This window comes from Perna viridis, chromosome 2 (genome assembly GCF_037379345.1).
Source record: "Perna viridis isolate PV_CMFRI_1.1 ecotype Kerala chromosome 2, ASM3737934v1, whole genome shotgun sequence".
Lineage (NCBI taxonomy): Eukaryota > Metazoa > Mollusca > Bivalvia > Mytilida > Mytilidae > Perna > Perna viridis.
The window spans coordinates 5,210,665-5,234,547 of NC_142446.1; the positions used below are offsets into that span (position 1 = coordinate 5,210,665).

At 33.2% G+C, this 23,883-nt stretch overlaps 1 protein-coding gene and 1 long non-coding RNA gene across 2 annotated transcripts; both read right to left on the reverse strand.

Moving 5' to 3' along the window:
• Positions 1 to 7,360: 7,360 nt before the first annotated feature.
• Positions 7,361 to 8,481, reverse strand: LOC148623434 (uncharacterized). Its single transcript, XR_015920158.1, has 3 exons — positions 8,333 to 8,481; positions 7,983 to 8,044; positions 7,361 to 7,663 (listed from the first exon to the last, which is right to left on the reverse strand). It is a non-coding gene; the product is annotated as an uncharacterized LOC148623434 (long non-coding RNA).
• A 1,513-nt stretch (positions 8,482 to 9,994) lies between these two features.
• Positions 9,995 to 21,240, reverse strand: LOC148623435 (neuroglobin-like). Its single transcript, XM_088571134.1, has 3 exons — positions 21,083 to 21,240; positions 11,489 to 11,717; positions 9,995 to 10,733 (listed from the first exon to the last, which is right to left on the reverse strand). The coding sequence occupies exons 1-3, from the start codon at positions 21,238 to 21,240 to the stop codon at positions 10,578 to 10,580; spliced, it is 543 nt and encodes a 180-aa protein (XP_088427260.1). The 3' UTR covers positions 9,995 to 10,577.
• Positions 21,241 to 23,883: the final 2,643 nt, after the last annotated feature.

Below are 23,883 nucleotides of genomic sequence, written 5' to 3' on the forward strand. Positions count from 1 at the left end.
GGTTGGTGAGTTCTTCGCCGTATTTATGTGTAAAAACATTTTCTGAACATTGATTTGTTACCTTTGAGCTGATTTGATAATAATTTCTGCATAAAGATTTATTTGTGATAGCAGGAAAAAGGGGGAGGAAAGGTGCGCTCTATTCCTTTTTTGAGATCTGTCTGTAAACCAATGGCAAACTCTGAAAGAAGTGTACCAGAAAGGTCCAATAGAAAATTCTTAATGGGGAAAAGGAATTTTCAAAGGACAAAACTGTCTTAATATCTTGTCTAGTGGAAGGTTTTGGGAAAGTGGAACCCGATTCAGTGATTGATGAAATTTAATCGCAGTGGGTAGAGGAAGTATTGTAGCATGTTAGCCAAAGTCTGGCTGCGGATATGAAGTGGTATTTAGAGAGAGGGAGATGATGGAACCTATTCTTGGTGATATGTCAGTTGGTGGTAAACATGCAAAGTAACTGAATTAGAATCCAGTTTTAGATATGTCTCAATACTCAACTTAAGTATTTATGTCACTGATGCTGAAATCATACAAAGATTTTCAAAAATTGGAGTTGAAGTGGTGTCACCAATTAAGAAATATAAAATGAAGTCAAAAAATTATATAAATGACGGGACAAGAGTCTTTAAGGCAAAACTTCCGCCTTAGATGAAGTCTATTCCTTACTCGATGAAATTCTCCGTCAATGAGAAAGAGACTGCGTACTACCGTGTAGTACAAAATCAGCAAGTAAAAGTATGCCATGGATGTTTTAGTCCGGACCACATATATAAAGACTGTCCTGACTTCAAATGTTTTGAATGTGGTGAACAAGGGCATATCAGTAGAAAGTGTTTGAAAAATAAGTGTTCTTTCTGCTTCTACAAGAAAGAGAACTGTAAGTGTGATACCTTGAGAAAGAATGAGATGGGAAATTCATTTACAGAATTCCAAACAAGTAATAGAATGTATAACACTGAGAATGATGATACAAGTGTTAATAATTTTGAAGATGATAAATGGGCACGGAATACTAGAAGGTGTGAAAATGACAAAAGCAGTGTTCATGTCCATCGTAGTGATGATGTTAATCATGTTTCCACTGATGGCGAAGCTAGACATATAACTGGTGAGGCTGTTATTAAGCCAATGGCGAAATGTGGTAATGGTGTTGCTAGCCCTATCACAAAAGATCTTGAGGTTGTGAACTTGGATGATGTTCCAAATGGCGTTGCTAGCCAGTGTACTGATGAAAGTGACGGTGCTAGTCACTATGAAGGGAATGATGTAGTAGATGGTAGTGATCTTTCTAAGGTGGTGGTTGGTGACACGGTTCAATGTGTTAAAGATATGGAAAGTGGTGAAGGAAAAGACAAGACAGATACAGATATAGATAATAACAATATTATAAATGATGTAGGTGTAAGCATGGTTAATTTGGATAAATTAGGTAGTGTTTCTGGTGTGTCCGTGAATAATGTTTCAGATATTGATAATATGTCCATTGTAGACAATGCTGTCTCCTCTCAGGAAGAAATTGAAAGCCAGGAAGGAGTCAGCCAGAGAACATGTGATACTTTGGATGATTTTGAAATGGACACTCATTCACTGACAAGTGATTGTCAAGGGATGAGTGGTGATGAATTTACTCTTGTTGGTAAGACAAAATCCTACTTGGGTATTAAAAGTGTCAAATGTTAAAAATAAATCAATGAAGTAACAATGGAGTAGAATATGTCATTAGTTTTGAACTTTTGTTTTGTGATGGCTACTTTTAACTTCATTAGCCTTAATTGTAATGGTTTGTGTGACAAAAATAAAAGGGATTGTATTTTTGCATCATGTATTGAAAGAAAATATGACATTGTTTGTTTATAGGAAACATTTTGGACTGATAAATTGTATGATGATATTGAAACTGATAAAACTGTATGGGATGGTGAGATTTTTGCCAGTAATAGCATTTGTAATAGGAAAGGTGTTGCCATTCTGATAAGTAAAAGGTTAAAAAATGTTGTTAAAGTTTTTGAAAGTGTATGTGGAAGATTAATTCATATACAAGGTAAAGTTCTTGACAATCTTTTGGACATAATTAATTTGTATGCTCCAAATAATGTCAGTGAAAAGTGTAATTTTTTCAATGATTGTAATAGTACAATATATGGAGATGAATTTGTTATAATAGCAGGTGATTATAATACCACTCTCTCCCCTTTAGATAAAAGTGGGAAAACTGTTTTTTATGCTGACAGATCTTTTAAATCTTTTAAATCTCTAACTGAATTAATAAATGAAAAAGGTTTATCTGATGTATGGAGAGATAGAAATATAGGTGTTAAAATGTTATCAAGAAAACAAGTTGTACAAAGTTTTTTAACTCAAAGTAGAATTGATTATTTTTTAGTTTCTTGGAATTTGAAACCATTTATAAAGAATGTTTTTTTATAATGATACATCTTTCAGTGATCATTCTATTGTTAGTATGAAATTAGATTTTTCTGAAGTTGAAAAAGGACCTGGTGTTTGGATTTTTAACAAGTCCTTATTGAGTGATGATTGTTTTGTTGAAAAAATTTGAAATATTTTACTCGATGAAATTGGTTCAGATTTTTATTTTGCACATCCATTAATTTGGTGGGATAATTTTAAATATAGAATAAAGAAAACAAGTCAACTCTATGGTAAGGAAAAACAGAGAGTTATATAGAGATTATTGTAGAATACACACTAAGTTAAAAGAATTGTCAATAAAGGCTGCTTCAAGAATATAAATATATTCTGCTACCTGAGACAACACAAATGTGAGCTTCCAACACATTTATCTTCTTTTTTGTAATTGGGTCTATTATTTGTATTGACAATGAGATGGTTTCAATAGCTGGTACATGGATTGACTGACGAATTATACTGCTTGTTGATTCAGCTGTACTACACCTCTATTTTCTGGTAAGCGGGATAGAGCATCCGCATCTTTATTCGTGGAGCCAGGTCTGTATTTTATCTCGAAGTTGTAAAACGAGAGTGCTGCAACCCATCGTTGTGTAACAGCATCTAGCTTAGCTGTGGTCATGGCATATGTTAGTGGATTATCATCTGTATATACCACACTTGGATGTTATCAAGTAACCGTTACAGCCCTTTTGAGAGCGAGGAACTTAAGTCTATGTGCAGGGTAATGTCTTTCAGCCTTTGTCAATCCACGACTTGCATAAGCAATCACTCTCTTATGACCTTCTTGTTCCTGATACAAGACTGCTCCTACGCCTTATCCAGATGCATCAGTATGTAGCTCGAATGGCTTGTTGAAGTTTGGATAGCCAAGTACTGGTGGTGCCATCAAACATGATTTTAAAGCTTCAAAGGATTGATTTTGAGCTACTTCCCATATCCATAGAATTTTTTCTTCACAGTTAGTGGTAGCAGGTTAGTTAAAGGTCCGGCTATCGTCGCAAAATCTTTCACAAAACAGCGATAATAACCAGAAAAAAACAAGGAATATTCTTACTTCGTCAGGTGTTGCTGGTTTTGGCCAGGTCTTGATCTTAATCTTATCTAGGTCTGGTTCAATACCATCTTCAGACACGATATGACCTACATACTTCAATTTCCGCATGAAAAAAATGCACATTTCTTTGGTGACAGTTTTAAACCAGTGTCTTCGAGTCTACTAAATTCTTGGTCAATTCTATCTAGGTGTTCTTCATATGTGTCAGAGTAGATGATCACGTCGTCAAGGTAGCTGAGCATATTTTCAGATTAAGTCCCATTAATATTGTATCCATCAACCGTTGATACGTTGCGGGGCTGTTTGCTAGTCCAAATGGCATTTACTCATATTCATAGAAGCCTAATTCACCAACGGTGAAAGCCGTGCGTTTTTTATGGTCTTCATGAATTTCTAGCTGATAGTAACCTAACTTCATATAAATTACAGTGAAGTATGTGTTGCCGGCCAGTCCATCTAAGATTTCTTCAATTGTTGGTAGTGCATGGGCATCTTTAATTGTTCTGTCATTTAACTGGCGATAATCTACGCAAATTCGCAGTTTGTCATCCTTTTTCCTGAAAAGGACTACATTTGATGTCCAAGGTGAAAATGACTTACGTATGATGCCGCTTGCAAGAAGTAAGTGTAGATGGTCACGCACTTCATCATACATCGATGGTGGTATTCTTCTGTGCTTTTGTTTGAATGGTGTACCATCTACTGGTTCAATTCGATGTTTTACCATGGTTGTGTGTCCTATATCCAGATCATCTTTGGACATGATGTCAGAAAACTTATTGATCAGTTTCTGTCCTTTTGCTATCTGTTCATTTGTCAAACCATCTGTACATATTGTAATTTGGTCCATTACTTCTTTCTTTTCTGTTTGAGGCTTAAGTTCTTCTGTTTGGCAATTAATGTTTTCTATGTGAATTGGTTGAATCTCACAAAGAATACTATGTGGAGATATTGTCATTGTCTTGGTTGTAGGATTTGTAATAATAACTTTTACAGAACTGGTTGACAATTCATTATATTTGTATGGTATCAATGATGGAATAACTGACTTAACTGTTGGTTGCAACAATGCGCATACAGGATGGTATGGTACTTGTTTATCAAAATACCCGGATATATTAATTTCTTTGTTTGGTTCTATGGTAAACCTTTCTGTTTCTGCAGACATGATTATTGCCAATCGATTATTTCGTCGGAGTAGGTTCTTCTCACGCAGTTTCATACATTGTAGAGTCATATATACTTTATAAGCTTGGCATCTTGCAGGTATTTGTCACCATATTTATCTTGCAAGGTTTCAATTAGTGATGTCAGAACATTGGTTCCAAGTAAAACTGGTACTTTTGCATTGTATTTGCTGTCTGGAACAATCAGTAATAGGCAGTTAGTTAGACTATTGTCATTGGCCTTCATACTAATATCTGTTTCTATGAAACCATCATAAGATAACTCATTCCCATCAGTACATTCTATCGATAATAGATCTTGTATAGGCTGTATTTGTAGTTCTGACAGGTGTTCGTCATAAAATGATCTGTTTAATATTGAAACGGCAGAGCCTGTATCTAGCAGGCCAATTGTTGGTATGGAATTTATTGTTAAAGTAGCTTCGTTTGATGTTCCAACGAGCTCATTAAGATAACTCTTCCTACTGGAGCTTCGAAAATTCCGACCAATCATACGCCTCGCTATGTTGATCTCATGTCGTTTAAAGCTTTCTTGCTGTGATCAAGCCTGACTCGACAGCCAATTCTAAGGTGGCCCTTATGATGACAACGCCAACATATCACATCTTCATTTTCATCGTCTTGCTGTTCTTGTTCTTTTTGTTGGGGTTATTGTGGTGGCTTATCATAATCTCTGTTTTTACTATTTTGTCGTCTCTGATTATTGTTGTTACCATTGAACTGATATCGCCTATAGTTCTGACCTCTTCTTCTATTTCTCTGGTATCCATGCCATATTCGATATTGATGCTGTTGGTCTGTATCTTTCTTAAGTGTCTCTATGTCTGTCGCCATTCTCTGTATAATTGTTTTCAAGTCATCGTCAGTGTCACTCTTTCTTACTGAAGCCATTTTTAATGTAGCTTGTTTGGTGTTTTCTTTACATCAGATTCAATCTGTCTCATTTCTTGTTTAAGATCATCAAAGTCTTTCACAATGTAATGAAAGTGACCGGACATTTTTTTTAATTCCTTATCTAAACCACCCCAAAACATGGAACATAGTTTAGTATTTGCTTCGTCTTCTCGTATGATGTGCCTTTGTTTAGCCTTGTACAGTAAGTCTTCAAGTCTATTTGCCCAGGAAATTACATCCTCACCTGGCTCTTGTTTTGAGCTGTAGAATTCTTCAATCAACTGATCATTCTGGATGGATAGACCATGTATTGACTCAAGTTTGCCGAGCAATTTGTTTAAGCTTTCTTCACTGCCGAGTCTCATGACAACTCGTGCAGCTTCACCTTTCAGTGATAGCCTTATTGCTATCTCTTTGACTGGTTCTTGTAAGTTTGATTTTCTTAAAGTGTCTACCTCATATCTCCACTTGTCATAAAGAGCCTTTCCCTTACCTCCTTCGCCAAAGAAGTTGAAAATCTTTGGAGTATAGGTAGTTAGCTTGATTTGATGGTCTAGAACTAGAGTACTGACTAGGAACATTTGATGGAGCATCTTGATTTCTGTCCCTGCTATCGTGTCCTTGACCCTTATCTGATGTTGGATTTTTCCGTTCATAGACTCTTCTAAATAGTTGAGCATCTACTTTTTGAGGTCTTGTGGATCGGTGATCTTTGGTTTTGCTCCAAGTTTTTGAAATGCAAGCAAAATTTGTTAGCTTAGTTGGTTGGTCTGATGTTTTTCTTCCTTCAGTGGAAGCCATCTTTTATTTGCTGTTCTAATCCGTTGTTATGCAGTGAGGTATTGGGGTAGGCTTGTTGTCAACTTTTGTTAACGTGGTACGATAAACACACCTACAGTTAAAAGAGAGACTATAGTTCCTCCTCCTCTACCTTTATTTTTTGCAGTTGCTCATTTTCTTTAACGATACGATAGCACTCTTTATACGTATCTAATAGTATATGTTTACTGATGGCTAGACTTAAAAGCTTTCTTGGGTGTACACTGTCTTCGTTGTTGATGCGTAGATTTACTGATGTTCTTACTTTTCTGGCTTTTGTTTCTGCCTTTTAATAAAATTTTGATCTAGTCTTAACGGTTGCTTTTCCTAGGCTAGTATTCAGCTTCCATATTTCTTTATTCAGACTCTCTATTTGATTGGAGTGTTCCACTTGACAATCGACAAAAAGGGACAGTATTTCAACTTGATTCCAGCCTGCTTAAATCTTTTAACTATCCGAATTGCCCTCTCGTACTGCTGGAGAATTTCTTCCACTGCTCTATTGGATCGATGGCGCAAGAACATATATTTACCTTCTTTGTAAGTAATATCACACGTTCCAGCCCAAAGGTAGATAACTATACTTCTATGTCCCTAAATGGCTTTCTTGATTCTGGCCTGTATAATATCAACCAGATGTTTGGTTCTAGCTCCAGGCTGGCACCAACACTCAAGAGGAAATTGGTAGTCGTAGTCGCTCATAAGTAAACCTACTTGTATTATGTTTGAGACAATATTGAGCTAGGTAGTATGTGACTAGCACCACATCAATAATTATAACAATATTAATATCACATGTATTATAAGACTAATAAAATAGCAGGAAATCTATATCCACTGTGATATATGGGTATGTAAAAAGAGAAGGGTAATTTGTCTTATTGGCAAAATACAGTACAAAATATACCACTAAGATGAATTACTTCATGTATATATATATTATACCAGTAGTTACATGTATGCATAATATGTCCTTGATTTCAATATTGAGCTGTAACAGCTTTGTATCAGCTATACCACAATTATCACAAAAATGAATTAGTTCACGGTTCAAAAGTTCACTCTGTGTCAGTTACTCAGAGAAACATAAGTAATTAAAACACAATTATCAGCTTTCTTCACTAAAGAACAGCCTCTTCCTATGAATTCAAGTTGTAACCACTATCCCGCGACCTCTGTGTGCCGCCGAGGATGCCAAATGTAACCGGGGAGGTTCTATGAAATAAACACAGTTTCCCAGTAGTTGTTTATTGTGTACAGGAAACAAAACAAAACAACCCTGTAATAACAATAAATACAAATTATAAATAGTATAACAACTAAATCATATTATGATATAATACAATTATAAAAATGCCTTATAGGTATAATAGATATTATCAGTACTCAATATTTTTCAGTAATGTTTCAAACTACTATAACGGTATATAAATCAGACCCTGAGTTTCAGAAATTAAAACAATATATGAATGATATTAAGCAGCATAAACATGTGAACCATGATTTAACAATTATCATATAAAGATTAATATGAATAACTTAATGCAAGATAATCAATCTAAGCTTATTACATAAATACAAAAATATGAACTAAGTACCTGTCTGTGGGACTAAGGTTACACAACAATACAACCGTCTTAATGGAAACAGGTAAGTATATCTGAAATATTATGGATATGCGTTATAGTAAATACGCATAGACTATACCTATGTAAGCATAATATACAATTATAGCTCAAAATGAAAAAAATATAATAAAACCATAATTGTCACATTTACCTTTATCGTAATGATTAACTTTTCTGACTCCAACTTTAAAAATAAGGTAATCAATGATTTAAAAAGGAACATATTCTTGTTTGCAGAATTTCTCATAGTACAAAGCAATTTACTTCATAACTCCACAAATTTACACAAATAAGTATCTAGTAAAGTGAAATATAAATACCTTTACTTAATGGAACAACAGGATACCAAATAACATAAATCCAAGCAATGATTTGTCAATATGTTCCACAAAAATATAAGAAAATATCAAAGATCAATATTACTTCGACACAATGAAAGAAAAATGAAAGATTCTAAATTCTCTCCAATACCTTCAATCAATTACAAACGCTTCTCAAACCTCATGACCCATACAACCAATGATAACTCTCGGATACCACTACATCACATCTCAAAGCTAACTCTGACACCATTCACACACTAGATCTAACCAATCAGATCACTCGCTCAGACATACATCATACAATCTTATGTCACAGCTAACAGTAAAATTACATCATAGATAGAATGACCCTATATAAGTCACATAACCAATGCATGTTCACTCACTCTACACGTTGACGTACTCCCAAACATAGAGTGGGGAAACGCTCTCGGACTCACGTTGGGTCTGGGAGTAGACCAGAACGTCAACACAGCAGCCCAGCCGCTAGTAGGACATACTGTGACTGAGTTCTTCGGTCAGGTATTCCGAAGGCTGGGTTCCGCCACCTTCTACTACTAACCGGCATTACTAACAGAATCCCCGTAATGGGCGGTCGTGCGAGATCCGTAAGGATGGTCAAGACCGTAAAAACCCCAAATCATCATCAGGATGTTCACTATACCTGTACATGTAGTAAAATCAATAAATCAATAATATAGTCAAGTTAGCTGGAGATCACTTTAATGGTTTAAATGGAACATACATGTGTGATTATCAATTAGTGAATTGATAATTGCAATACACATTATGATTGCTTATACTAATAAAAATCAACCTTATCGAAAATAAGGCTTTCAAAATCATTATGTTAATGGTACAATGATCGTTGAAATTCTTCACAAAATTTACTTGAATGAATAATGCTGATAATCCACATTTTTACCTTTTCTGCTAACTGACAGCTTGTAGGCAAATTACTCACACATGTAAACAATATTCATACACTTTGTAGTAAATTGCAAATATGATTTTAAAGAACACATTATCAGCTTTACTTTGATTACTTTTGATCAGGATACACACAAATGTTGCACTTAAAATGTATAGATCTAGGTTCGGTGAATTTTTTGATACTACATAGGGGTGGCCATTTGACCAGGAATTGGTTAGTGAGACCTACGCTTAGAACGATTTGTCTGTGAGTTTTTCAAACTTCCGTTTTTGTTACTTTGTATGTATGATTTTTAGTTACTTTATGTTCTCTGTTATGTATGTCTGTTTTCCATGTCTGGTCTTTGTCCCTGGATTGCATTCTTTTGATTCCCGCTATAACCTTGGCTCCCTTGATTACTCTTGCACAGCCGACCACTTCCTTTCAGACTTAAATAAGACCTTTTTTCAATTATTTTAATGTAATACTTCAAATTCGGATAGAGTAACGTCACGAGGATTTTGTCCTCTCCTAAATTGGCAAAACAATAAAATGTTAAGTCATCATTGAGCTGTTTATTAATTTGATTCGGGCAAAATAACAAAAGTAAGCTGATTTTGATAAGTTTATTTACTCTAGTCTAATAAAGCGTTTTATGATCTAATTTAATAAAATTATGATGTTGCAGATGTTAAACAAACTGTAAAGGGTGTTAATTGCCTTGGTCAAATTCATTGTGGGTCCTCCATATGAACGTGTGATCCAAAACATTAGATAAGTCTGAGACAAATAATGTTGATTTTAACTGAAAACGGACAAAACAAAGATTTTGCCATTAGAAAGAAATGCTACTGGTATTTCCTCATGTTATACACTCCTTGAGACGTTCACGTTTCCCATTTTAGCGTTCGTGCATCGTTTATCGTGCATTTACACATCGTTTTGCGTTCGTTTAAAGGCACGTTAAACGCACGATAGAAGCGTTCATTTATTTGTGTACTTTGATTATTTCCATGATTTAACTGTTATTTTTATATATTTTGCTATTATTGATTTATATAATTTCATTAATTTTATTTTCTATTTTTTCTGTCTTCATTATATGTCAATATTATTATTTTTCGTCGTTCGTCTATCGTGCGTTTAAGTGCACGATAGGAGCGTTCGTTTAAACGCACAATAGAAGAGTTCGTTTATTGTGCGTTTGGTGAGCGTTTAGCGTGCGTTTGGGTATCGTGCGTGCGGGAAACCTAAACGTCTCAAGGAGTGTATCATAATTCGTGAACAAGTAGATTTCATTCTTATACTAGTGTACCCTTAACGGCTTCATTAACTGTATTTTGAATTTCTGGATTCATTTCGTAGTCCTTCTTTGAATTTCGTAGCCATGTACTCAAATATGTGTTCCCATGCTTTGTTAACTTCTGGCGTAAAATCTGGTCCTATTATCTCATGGAAGGCATCTCGTATCGCTGGCCATAATAACTATAATGAATAAAAAATTGTTGCAGCTTCATCAATTTTTACACGAGGAAACTGGGTTTGAAATGAACTGTTGCAAAACATTTAATTTAATTATTAGTTGATGTGTTAAACCTCTGAATAACATGGATGTGGACAAGATGATTTTTTTGTTATTTTGATAAAGATATTTTCCATATATTTCTGATGAAACTTTGATTTTATTACATGTTAATGAATTTGATATGGTGATATGGTGGTCCGAGTTGCTTTATTCTTCTGTACATTACTATTATTTGTTTACGCACACGGTTTTTATGTACTGGTGGTATCATCTGTGCTAGACCTTAAATAAAGTTTCTTTTCTCTGCATAAATGCATGGTGGCGTTGTAGAATTGCAGCAATACAGAAAATCTTCATATTAACTTATCTGTTTTTGTTTTTTTGTTTTTGTTTGTTTTTGGTTTTTTTGTTGTGTTTTGTTGTTGTTGTTTGTTGTTTTTGTTTTTTTAAGGAAATTGGGTTTGTTTACTTTTTCTGGTCGTAGTACCACTGTAACAACACGGTCGGTCTCTCTATGTTTAATTTAGTACAAGTTAAATAAAGGGGTAGTTACTATTGCAGAGATCTATTATGACAATGGTCGAAGGAATAAGGAGACGGGGACAAGTAAACATTGTCTTGTTTTGTCTTGTGTTTATTCAATTTTATTTTTTTTATTGAATCGATACTTGGTTTCGGAATCGTAAACAATATAATATATTTGAATTATACTTACGATTACCATATCTGGTTTAACATTATGTTGAGCATGACTTTCACCCATCGAGACCAATACGTTAGACAAGAAAACAGAATCGTCAAGACTTTCAACAGCAGCCCCAAGACCCTCCATTACGATGTTGCCATGGTTACGCAATTTTTCTTCGTCTACAACTAAGTCGTCTTCATCCATCATCATTTGTTTCCTGAATAACTTTTTCAATTCAGGATGCATTTCAAAAAATCTTAAAATGGAAACAAAACATTGTAAGAATGTCGCATAAAATCATGAATCGCCAATTAGATCTACAAACATCGCAAGTTTATCTTCCTTTTAAAAGTTTGTCGTCTATAATACTTCTGATTTTTACGTTTGAAGTATATACGTGAAAATGTTGTTCTTTTGTTTCCAATAAAGGTTTGGCATTTTGTTTTCTTGATGTAAATTTTAGTTTTTGACCTTAACCTTAAGGCTGGACATTTGGTGGTGAACAATCGGGGTGACGAAACGTTAAGTCTTTCTAAATGAATAAGTCAGAATGATTCCGAAGTATCTGCTTTTAGAGGAAATGTTACATTCAGTAGAAAAAAAACTTTTTAATTCAACTTATTTCGAAGGGATAACACCGTTTCCTATATTTGATGAACATATGAAAAAGGAACTATATTCGAGGTACAGAAAAGTACATGTATTTTTATAATGACCCTCATATGAGTAAACAACTTAAAAGCGATGATGAAGACGTTATATTAATAAATATCTTCAAATAAATTGGATATATCTTCAACAATTTAAGGATTGCTATAACTATTTGAATACATGTAAATTTGCTGTTCCTTAGTCTGCACCTGTAAATAACCGTGGGATTTGCCATGAGATGAAAGAGCCTCGTTTTGACTCGTTTACCTAGAATATAGTCTCTTTTTAGTTTATGTTTCCAGCAGAAAAGTAGAGCAAGAATCAAAGTTGAATGGAATTTGTTTAAAGAAGGCATGACACAAAAAAAATATTGTTTTTCAATTTTGGGTTTATTTGATTTATTATACATTATAACTAATATATACCATAAAGACGCCCCATGTAGTCACTTACGGCGTTTACTTGAAGATGAATTGATTACCCAAGCCATACGAATTTTAATTAGCCATGTGGTCACGTGACCGTGCTATGTCATTGGTTCTCAATTCATAGATCGAGTGGTTGAAATGCGTGGGGCTTCTGTACTTTTTACATGACTTCTACAAATGAGAGCGAAAAGTTTTGGTTGGCAGCGAATATATTCTTACAGTTGAATCAATTTAAACAACTTCGAGAAAAAATGATAAACAATGACAGAAATATTTAACCAGTGTGAAGACTAGAATCCGCACAGAGACGACACCACTTCTTTTCGAAGATTACATAGAAATATTTCATTATGTTATGTCATGTTCGATTGAATTTTTTACACAAAGTAAATTAAATTCACATTCTAAGATTTAAACTGTTCCGATCTCGATCTTCAATGAAAATATTGATTTCACCCCTTTTTACGGAACGTTACTCCTGACAAGTGTAACAGTACCCCACAAGTACAGCTGTAGGATAATAGGAACATGTTTAGTTTTTACTGGTTTTTGATAATTTTATTTGAGAACCCATAAAGGTTTCGTGCTGAAGCTTCCTCGTGTTCTAAATCTTTTTTGCTAAAATCAAATATTTTAACTGACCTATAAAAAATATTGTTCGTACCAGAAAAGCCAAATTTTGTATTGTATCAAATTCTTCATGTAAATTAATTTATTTCAAAATTCGTAAGACAAAAGAAATGCAATTATATTTCAATTATCGAAGCCATGCACCTGCATCGACACCTGTGTCATGAGGCGCCGAACCATGTAAAGATAAAAGTAGCCGCACATGCTTTCTCTTGGTTATAATTAAGTCCACCGGGCTTGTTAATTTATATAACCCCGGCAAAGAAAGAACGACACACAGAGTGTCACTATTTCATTTGCACCCTCATGTTCAAGTCCTATAAATAGTGTGCAAAGTAGTTCTGTTTTCGCCACCCGGGGATGTATGCCTAACGAAATTGAAAAGCTGACAAAAAACGAGAAGAACTTGAGTCTTCTTACTTTCTAAATACGATTATCGAACTCATACACAGATCATTGGACGACCCTGCATTTTATTTATAAGCTATTTTTGAAGATTTATTATTTTTTTCGGGCACGTGTATACATTTTCAATGCACCCAAATGGAGATTGAGAACCAACGACGCCTCACTTCCACATATGGTAAGTGGATGTTACTTCCGGTTGTCATTTATGCATATTAATTTGGTCGTCGTGATAACACAAATAAATCATTCTAACTTTATTTAAACTGACGAGAAAACGTTTGTTATATTCGTATCTTAACATACAATATTTTTTTTTATAAATATAAACGTTTAAAAAAATGAAATTTTTGTGTCATGTCTCCTTTAAGCTCTGTAGTTTTTGATGAAGTTGTGATTTGAATAAACGTCAGAACTTCTAAATTCTTAATGGCCTGTAAAAGCTTTGCTGCAGGGAATTTTTTTATGACTCCTTGGTAGGGGTCCCCCACATGACGTTTTTTGCCAACTTTGAATTTCTAGTTTTGGAGAACGGTTCATATGCACACTCTAGAAATTTGGTGGTGATCTAACCAGTACGGTTACTAACTAACCCTCAATAGCATGTAAAAGCTTTGCCGTAGGAATTTTTTTATGTCTCCTTAAAGAGAGGTCACCCACATGACGTTTTTGCCTACCTGCGTTGTAGTAGGTAGTGAGATTTAAATAGCCAGTTAATTCACTTGGCTAAAGGATTAATACTTATACTTATGAAAGGAAAGTTGACAATTCTGAATGGAAAAGTCATTACGTTTGTCGTAAAGTTTGGTCAATAGTTTTCCTTTACCATCGATTTCTAAGTGTAGGTCAAGATATGAGGCTGACCTCACAGTGTATGAAGTATCCTTTATCTCAAGTTCTTTTGGGTAGATGCGATGTATCAAATCCCCGAAATTAGGATTGTTTAAAGATAATACGTCATCTATATAGCGGAAACTGAGATTGAAGGATCTAGCCAAACGATATTCTTTCTTTCTGATCAGATCAGCTATGAAGCAATTTGAAATGCATTAGAAGTACGTGCATAAACACAATAGTGTCAAAAATTTTATCACGAAATCATCCAATGATACATAAATAATATGAAATATCAAAGTGCTGAGGCACTGAGTCAGGAAGGCGTCACAAATATTCATGTAACCAAATTGCCATACGGGCTGAGTCATGCGATACGGGTTAGATGGATACCGATATACCGATCGAAAACCTAGTCATTTTAAAGAGTAACCATCTGTTTTAATGAAATGCATATCAATAGTACTTGTTAATTGGCGTATTTATGGATCTTCTTTTCTATTATTGCTTTTGGTATTTCTGGCTGTGTACGTTTATGTCCTCAAATTTCGACACTTTACACTTAAACCAGCATTTCTTCAAAAATATTATCTCCACTTGGAATCACTGACCATCAATATTTTCAAAGAATGAATCCACACTTTGAAATTTCGGGTTGGAGATGCTTGAAGTAGAATGAATGATGTGGACTAGTGGAGGATCGACCAAGGGCATAATCTAAAGGGAGAAATGAACAAAAAACTTCTCTTTGTTTGTGCTTACTTTAACAGTGATTTGTAATAGATTAAATAGATTAAATGAACAAATATGTCAATATTGATAAGTTTTCATACAGAATTTACTAAAACTTGTCCTTGTCATTGTTTTCTAGATTATGGACCTGAGTTGAAAATGTCTGAACTATACACCTTTTTACAGTAAATAATTACCTTTCACTGGGAATTTTTCAATTGAAACAAGGATACAAACTCTTGTTATCAAAACTACTATGCAGTTTTAAGATCTTTAAACTAAAAAAAAACTTTGTACCTCATATATTTCAGCAATTTATGATTTCAAGCAAGTTGGAAAGTCAAGGATAAAGAGATGTAGTGAATACAGGAAATATTATGTCTTTCTTTATAACAAAAAGGTTACAAGTGAACCCATACCCCATGAGTACCACTTTTTGTGATGAATGATTATTGCGCTTCAGCAGAGTGTTTTATACCTGTCCGCCTTCAATAATATATGTGCATTTCTTCCATTTTTCTTGCATGATTTTTTCACCAATATGTATTAGATTACAATACAAGTAACTCTTATGTTTTGCAAACAAATAAGTGCTAACAAATCAGACGTCATATTTGTAGTTTTTATTAAAAGATGTTGACATGTACCAGCACTTGAGAATCATGAACTTTGTTTCATGCTTAAATAGTGTCCCTCACAAAAATAGTCCATTTTGCTTTTGCTTTCTTCTCGCTACATCTAGTGAAACTTTAAAAGGGATTACCACTGAAAAGAGATCAAAGAAAAAATAATAACAGTGTCTTTGATAAAAACAATATGTTACAATGTAAGTGCATAAAAATATACATGTGTTTTAACCACATGATATGGAAGTACAGAAACCTCCTCTTGATGAGAAATATTCTTACATGTACATATAATTATGTCGAGAATCAGGCATAAATAGAGGTTGGGCAGTTACCATTGTCCCAGGTTTTTACTGGTTTTTAAGCCACCCGGTCAATACTTGTAGATTGAAATTTTGTAGTTCTGTAACATTATAATTTCTGTCCTATATTATAACATGTTAATACAATAACTATATTCTATATTTTAGTGTTCTGAAATGTTATCCTTAAAATATCTCTATCAGCTGTCTTAATTAAGAAAAAATAAACACTTCTTTCTCTAAAATAATTCAAATTTATATTAAATAAAACATAGCAAACTTTACAAAAATGTAGTACAGTGTACTTCATGAGCACATCAATAGCTGTTAATAACAGGTAAGATAAGTAAGAGTAGAATAGGTTATTTTTCACCTGACTGACAGGTGGTCTTTGTTAAAACAACATCCCCTCATAACCAGGAACATCATTAAAGTGGTTTGAACTGGTGAGTTAAAAACGATAAATTAAAGTCATTTCCTGTACTAGACAAAACTTCTAAATACAGAAACTAGAAAGTTTACTAATGATATTGCTTTAGGGCTTCTCCCATATATGGTTCCTAGTAGACTTGCTACAAGTACCTCTCTTTCTATTAAAGAATATATGAAAAAGTTAATTGATTGCATGTATCCCTCTGATAGCTACCTGATGATTTATAATGATGTCTTGACCCCCCATTTCAAAATATCTGGATCCATCCCTGTATGTTGATTTATTTATGAGCAATTAATGTCACACTGTAATGTATATAACAAATTTGATACATGTATTATTATATTACAAATATCATAATTTCATGTATGAAATCTTAAACAATTTTGATTAATATTGTACTGCATATGCCAGTAACCATAGTTAGAGTACATGCACATGTATTGTTTGTAGCTTTCAGTATAAATTTTCTGTTCACAGAAATACAAATGTAAACTGCAAATTTTGCTAGGACATATGACAACTGTTCTACACTGGCAATGTTTACAGTTGACCATCACCAGTTCTGAAAATTTTAAATCATTGTGTGCATTGGAAGTCTATGAACAAACGTACGTGTACCTTCACTTACCTAATACATTGTATATGTATGAATGTCCCTGAAAATCAGCTCTGAGAAAGGTCTAATTTTGGGTGCCTTGATATTTATCATATTTTCAATCCACTTCCATGGACATAGAATTTCTAACCTAATTGACTGTGCCCTTCATGTGTCATGAAAATCCTGTATCTAACTTTAAGATCTGCATTCTAAATGTATATCTTGACAATGCACTAAAAAGAACCATATTGATAATCAATTATGACTTACATGTATATGGATATATACACATGTACAGTCCATACTGAATGTTACATGCCAAAATTTGTGTCACATGTGGTATCAACACAAGACTCCTATGTCAACCCACTAAGGGCTATTGGTCGCGGGGTGATATAGGTCGAGGATGGATACCGCATCAGATACAGATTTTGGCATGTCATGTTCATCAGAACATATATTTTAATCATACTTCAAGTGTGTTCTGTGTAGGGTGTGATATAAGGTATGCAATATACAAATTGTAGGTCTAGGGGTGTGATATAGGGTATGCAATGTAGATCTAAAGATGTGATATACATGTAGGCTATGCAATATAGGTCTAGGGGTGTGATATATGGTATGCCATATAGGTCTAGAAGTGTGATATATAGTATGCGATATAGGTCTAGGCCTAGTGGTGTGATATAGCGTATTTAAATCACAGGTCAGCCACAATGATAATGATTGAAAATTTGAGAATGGGGCATTTTCTAACACAATCAAAATGTAATCAACTCATTTGTAACATATTTACGAAAATTTTCATCAGGAATGTCATAAGCGGGGACTCTTTATGCTCTAAAAGTTTGTTTGGCTTCATATAAATACCTAATATTTACTAGATATCTCTCTTTTTGATAGATCAAGATCAACTACTGAATGTGATAAATATGCCACATGGCCTCATTTTATCCCAATCTAATTCAGATTAGATTTTAAGTGCTCCCTCTTTTTTCTTTGTCGCATGACTTCATGTGACATAGAAAAAGGGGGAGCAATTAAGATCTAATTTTAATTATATTGCCTTTCATTCTTACCTTTGAAACAGACATTGTGTATGTTTCTGCTTTGAAATCATATTGATTTAACAATTCCATGATTCGAATGTTTATTTTCTAGTTTAAATACTTCATATTGTTTGCTACATGTATAGTGTACATTTGTATATTTATTCATGTACATGTACACATTGGATGCATTTTAAATTCCTGGGATCAAATCAAACACATATGATATATATAGGATTTACATGTATTTAACAGTACAATGTATATAAAATATAGATCAAAAATTGTTCACAAAAATACCTGTAATTTACAAACACTATACATAGAACACTTCCAAAACTTCAGGATCTGGCACAGGCGGATCTACCCACTTTGAAAATGAGGGATGGCAGCTTGGGTTCCTCAAAAAAGTGGGGTGCTGGGACTTTATTTGCCATTTTTGTCAATTTTACACATGAAAATTATAATTTTCCCATAAAAAGGAGGGTTGCCACCCCCCCCCCGCACCATCACTGTAATCATAAACATTAAAACTATACTTACGTTTTTTGCACATCACAAAAAGCGTAAATTGCAGCTCCGAAAATCCGTTATTAGAAGCTCCCGACATTCTCAATATATTTTTATAGTCATGATAGTAGTCTATATTTAACTCCTTGGTAAGAATGACAAAAAAAGTAACACTTTCAAATTACCATCTTGTAATGGTAGACATTAACAATATACTAACAACTCAAAAAGTGTACATTGCAGGTCCCAAAAATCCGTCATTAAAAACTTCCGACATCTTTTTGTTAATGTTTGACCGGGTTGCTCGAATAACCAAAAACCTCGGTGTTAACCGAAAACCAGATTGAAAATCCGAAAACCTCAATAAAACACGTTTTTTTGGGTGGTATAATTTCTCACTGTCTTGCAAAAAAGTTTTTTTTTTTTTAATATTCCAGCACTTTCTAGATACCCAACGAAAGTCTGTAATAATCAATATGGCGTCAGTACTTTGAAATTAGTCACTTGTCCATCCGACGCCATATTGTTTTCGGTTATTGGAGGTACCGTGTTTGACCTGCGTCACGTCAATTAGAAAAAAATAGTCCTGCTCGCTAAGACAACATTTAAATAGTTTAAAATACGCACAAAATCATAGAAATATTGCAATTAAACAAATATTATTAAAGCTTTGATATCATAACACTTCCATCTCTTACGAAAAATAAAGCATGACATTTTTATCGGCGGCGGAGCAATATACTAACGTAAATTTGCAAGGTGGAAAAGGAGGAAGGTAAAGAGAATAGACCGCGGAATATTTAGGCGGTTCCATGTGGCAATATCCCACATCCAGTTGAATCCCACTTGCCGACGATCTCTAAGTCAAGTTCAGGCTATAAATAGCCTTCCTTGACAAAAATGGCATAGTCCGATGTGGGTTTGTTTTGTCTTATGGTTTTTAGATATTGAAGTTTTCCCGCGCTTTCTTATTGTTCTCAGCCTTATTGTTCGCTAACTTGAGCTTGGTAAAATATACAATGTATTTGTAATTCTTCGTGATTTTTTAAACTGGTCAGAATATTATATATCAAATTATATGAATGAACTCTGTTTGAATAAATTTATTTTTATTCTCGACTTATAATTCGTTTTCCAAATGCTTCTCTTTTAGATTTAAAGTACAGGACGATTTGCAATAAGGACAATTTTCGGTCAAAAGCGGAAGTCAAAAAGTTGTACGTTTTTAAGCTTGGAATATCAACTTTCACAGTGCACGCTAGCATTAATTTTCTTTGAAAAAAATGCCTTTTCTTTAAATTTAGATGAATTGAGATATTTTATACCATGATCCAGCTAAATACCAACACCAATAAACATAAAATATTAAAGTTTTCATTTAAATTTAGAAATTTGTCACACATTATTGCCAGCTTGCACTACATTACACATTAAGGAACAGAACTATATGAATTTCAGACTTCAAATCTTGTTTTGACAGCTCTAGATTTAATCTAAGATATGTTGTTTACATTTTTGTTGTTAATGTTATATAGAAGTTATAAAACATGTGTTGCTAAGTTTGACTTGTGCTGGTATGTTATATACATAGAAAGATGCATTTAGCAATGTTTAAGTGTTCAATTTAATGCATTAAAACTATGAATGAAAACATGTCATTTTGGAATGTCATAGATATTAACTTTAGGTGAACCTTAACACAAAATCAAGATTTAAATTATTTGTCAATAAAATGATATATTTTATTATATATGTATGGGATTGATTCATAATGCTGTTCAGTTTGCAAGATGTGCTCTTTCGAAAAAAGTGTCAAATGTTTTCATCACTGTATGTACACTCATTTAATTTGTCTGTCATAGCCTCTTAAATTATATTAAATATGATTTGAAGGTTTCTCTTTAGTTATATTTAAAATAAAATTTGAAGATCAAACTATTTACTTAATATGTCATCATTCATGCCAATTCAAGGAAAACTGATGTTTTTTTTAAACTTTTTGTTATATATTAGTAATTCTCGAATTTCATTAAAAGTCAACTTTTTCTAGCATATTGTTTAACATCATTATCTATTCCATCAAGCACAAACTCTGACATGAAATAATAGCTTTTGCAATTGTTACTAAGCTACAATGAGAATAGTTCATGTAAAGAATTCAAGTAAATACTTTTATAAAAGTTTTACTTATTTACTTACTGACATTAAATAAAAAAAACCGTCATTAGAGATATAGGCATTTGATTCTCCAGATTTTAGAGTTTTACATTTGACTGAACAATGACGTTTAGCAAAAATGATATGTAATTTCTAAACTATTTTACTACTAGTAGTGTTGAACTTTGAAACATGGCAGATCCATGTAAAAGACATTCAATACAAAATGAAGATGTCTATTTTTTTTTGTGAAATCATCATACCTGAAGAAGATCCCCAATCCAATATCGGCTGTTTCCTTTTTATTAAATGATTTCCAGCTTGATTTAACAAGTCTCACTTCATCGGAAGACAGAAAAAACTTGATTTGTTTGTTGTCAGTGATATCAACATTTGAATAAAGGGAGCAGACAGTACCCATGGTACAGCTTGAAAAATAACGCCACTTAATTTTCATTATTACGTTTTATGATATTATTGATCATATGATGCATTATTTGTCAATGTACTTACTTTATTGAGTATGTAAATCATGAGAAGTAATTTTCCAGATGGGAGTTATTGTAAAACAACCCTTGTAGCCATATCTTTAATTTTCTAATGTTAACTGGTTTTTTTTCGAGTTTCAGAACGAGCTGTAAATAAAAAAAAATCATTTGGCTTTCTTGGTCCTGTCTGAAACTAAAACTAAAAACTGAACTGGCAATACCAAATATACGAACATTGGAATGATATTTATACTCCGAAAGACAGAAGTAAGACAAGCAGCAAATACAATTTGCAAGGAAACACGCACACAAACTAAAACAACACTTGGGATATGAAACAGCTTATCGATTTCAAAGAACTTTAAACAAACTGTTATAGAATAATTAATTAAATTAGACGTTCCACAGTCATAGATATTATATGATAAGTCTCACTTGAGGTGAAACCATACATGGTATGTCTTAATTCTGATGAAACTCGATATATGATATGTCTACGACGATGTATGATATGTCTAACTTGTAATGAGATCGTCTATATATGAAACGTCCTAACTTGCGGTGATGAAATCGTCGGTGTATTAAATATCTTAAGTATCAGTCCCTGTAAGAATCAGGCAGTAAGTGAAACATACTATGAAAAAAGCCATCATTTTGATAGTGTATTTTGACTATTTGCATCATCAAAATCAAGGAAAACAGATTTGTCATATCATGCTGGACCATTGAGTTACAATTTCATTGAAATTAACTGAAAATGACCATTTCACGGGCAAATAACTCCGTCAAAAACCTCATTTTTCTAAAAAAAAAAATCTGAGCAAATCCACTGATACAGAAATCAAATAATGGTCTTTTTAAATAGAGATAGCATCCATGAGTGAAATTATATTGTCAGATCTGTGGGTTTTTGACATGCATGTTTCTGATTTTTTTTCCAATTTTGCCTGATTCTTACAAATACTTATACTTAACTTGTAATGATGAAATCGTCGTAACTTGTGATGAAATTGTCGATGTATGATATGTATAACTTAAGAAATTGTTGATAAATGATATGTCTAACTTGTGATTTAATCGACGAAGTATGATAAGTCTAACGTGTGATGGTTCCATTTTTGATCTGATGAATAATCTATTTTTTAAGTTAACATTGTCTCAAATGTCAATTTGACCGGTTATCCGATTGTTTTTAAAAGTTATTTTATTATAACTTCGTTGTAACTTTGCATGAATTTAGTACTTGTGCAAATATGTGATTTTACTTATTTACTGTAAATCAGATATGTGACACTATCATGAAGTATTATTATTACTATTGTTTATTTCAGTGGCGAAACCGTCAATAGATATGTATCTGGCGTGGGACATATTTAACCTTTCGTCATAGTTTTTTTTTTCTTTTTCCTGCAGCTGGACTGTACCCAAGTCAGGAACATAGAGGTGATTTCCACCTTGCCGTGTTTATCCTGCTAATACCATTTGTTATACGGACTTTTCTATTGACTATTCCTTTTGACTATTGACTAAATTTTATCAATTCGGTAATTCTGTTATTTTTCATAGTTTCATAGTTTTCATTTGTGCGATTATGTATGTGTTGATTATTTTCATTATTACGATTATTACGTCATGCAAAATGAATGTTTTGTATTTATTAGTTATTTGTTAATAAATGTTATTTTTATTTTTAAACAATCTCAAGTATGAAAGCATCCGCATTATGTGTGAGGATTGCATTAGTAACTTCAAAGACAATCCAAACTCGAATATTTAATTAGATATGCTTCAGATCGAAATAACATACATTGATCGGTTTCCTGTGTAAATGGAATTTTATTTAAAATCTAGGAACTACAGATAAATATCTTTATCGGCCGACTTTACAGCTAGCTTTTATGCCAGCACATAGTTTATCGATTTATTGAATAAACCTTTGTCGGGACACAGCATTATAGTTCGTCTTACATTAGGTTCTAGGCTATAGTCATATCCGCTTTATGCAAATATGTTTCTTTCTCGTAAAAGAAAAACAGTTTAAATAAATTTTCTCACCACTTTGAACTGAAATAAACTTGACATTAATAAAAAGTGTAAAACTCAGTCAATATGTCAGTGTTGTAGTGACATGACCATTTCTCATGTTTCTAAATCAAGTCTTGATATAAAGTCAGAATAAATTTGTCAAACATATAGTTTCGCAAATAATTAAATCGTTAGAGAAAAAAAATCCTTGTTAATTAGCAATTAATTGACTTCCCTAGATAAAAACTACGAAAAAAAATTATATATCCTAAGTGAATATAATAACAAAGCATTGATTTGTTTGGGGCACTATATTATTAGTCTATTTATAGGTTTGTTAATGGTAAAATGATGTAATTACTACGAATACCACAAACTTTTTCCTAGGACGCATTAAAAGAATGACTATTTATGGTCGTAGTAAAATTTTAATCAAACTGGTTATTTCTAATGTATCACATTGATCACGTGGATCGTTATGGTGTATCCATCTGCACCATGAAAACTGATTTATTCAACGGGTCATAGTTTTCCTTTCCTCGTTTGTCTAC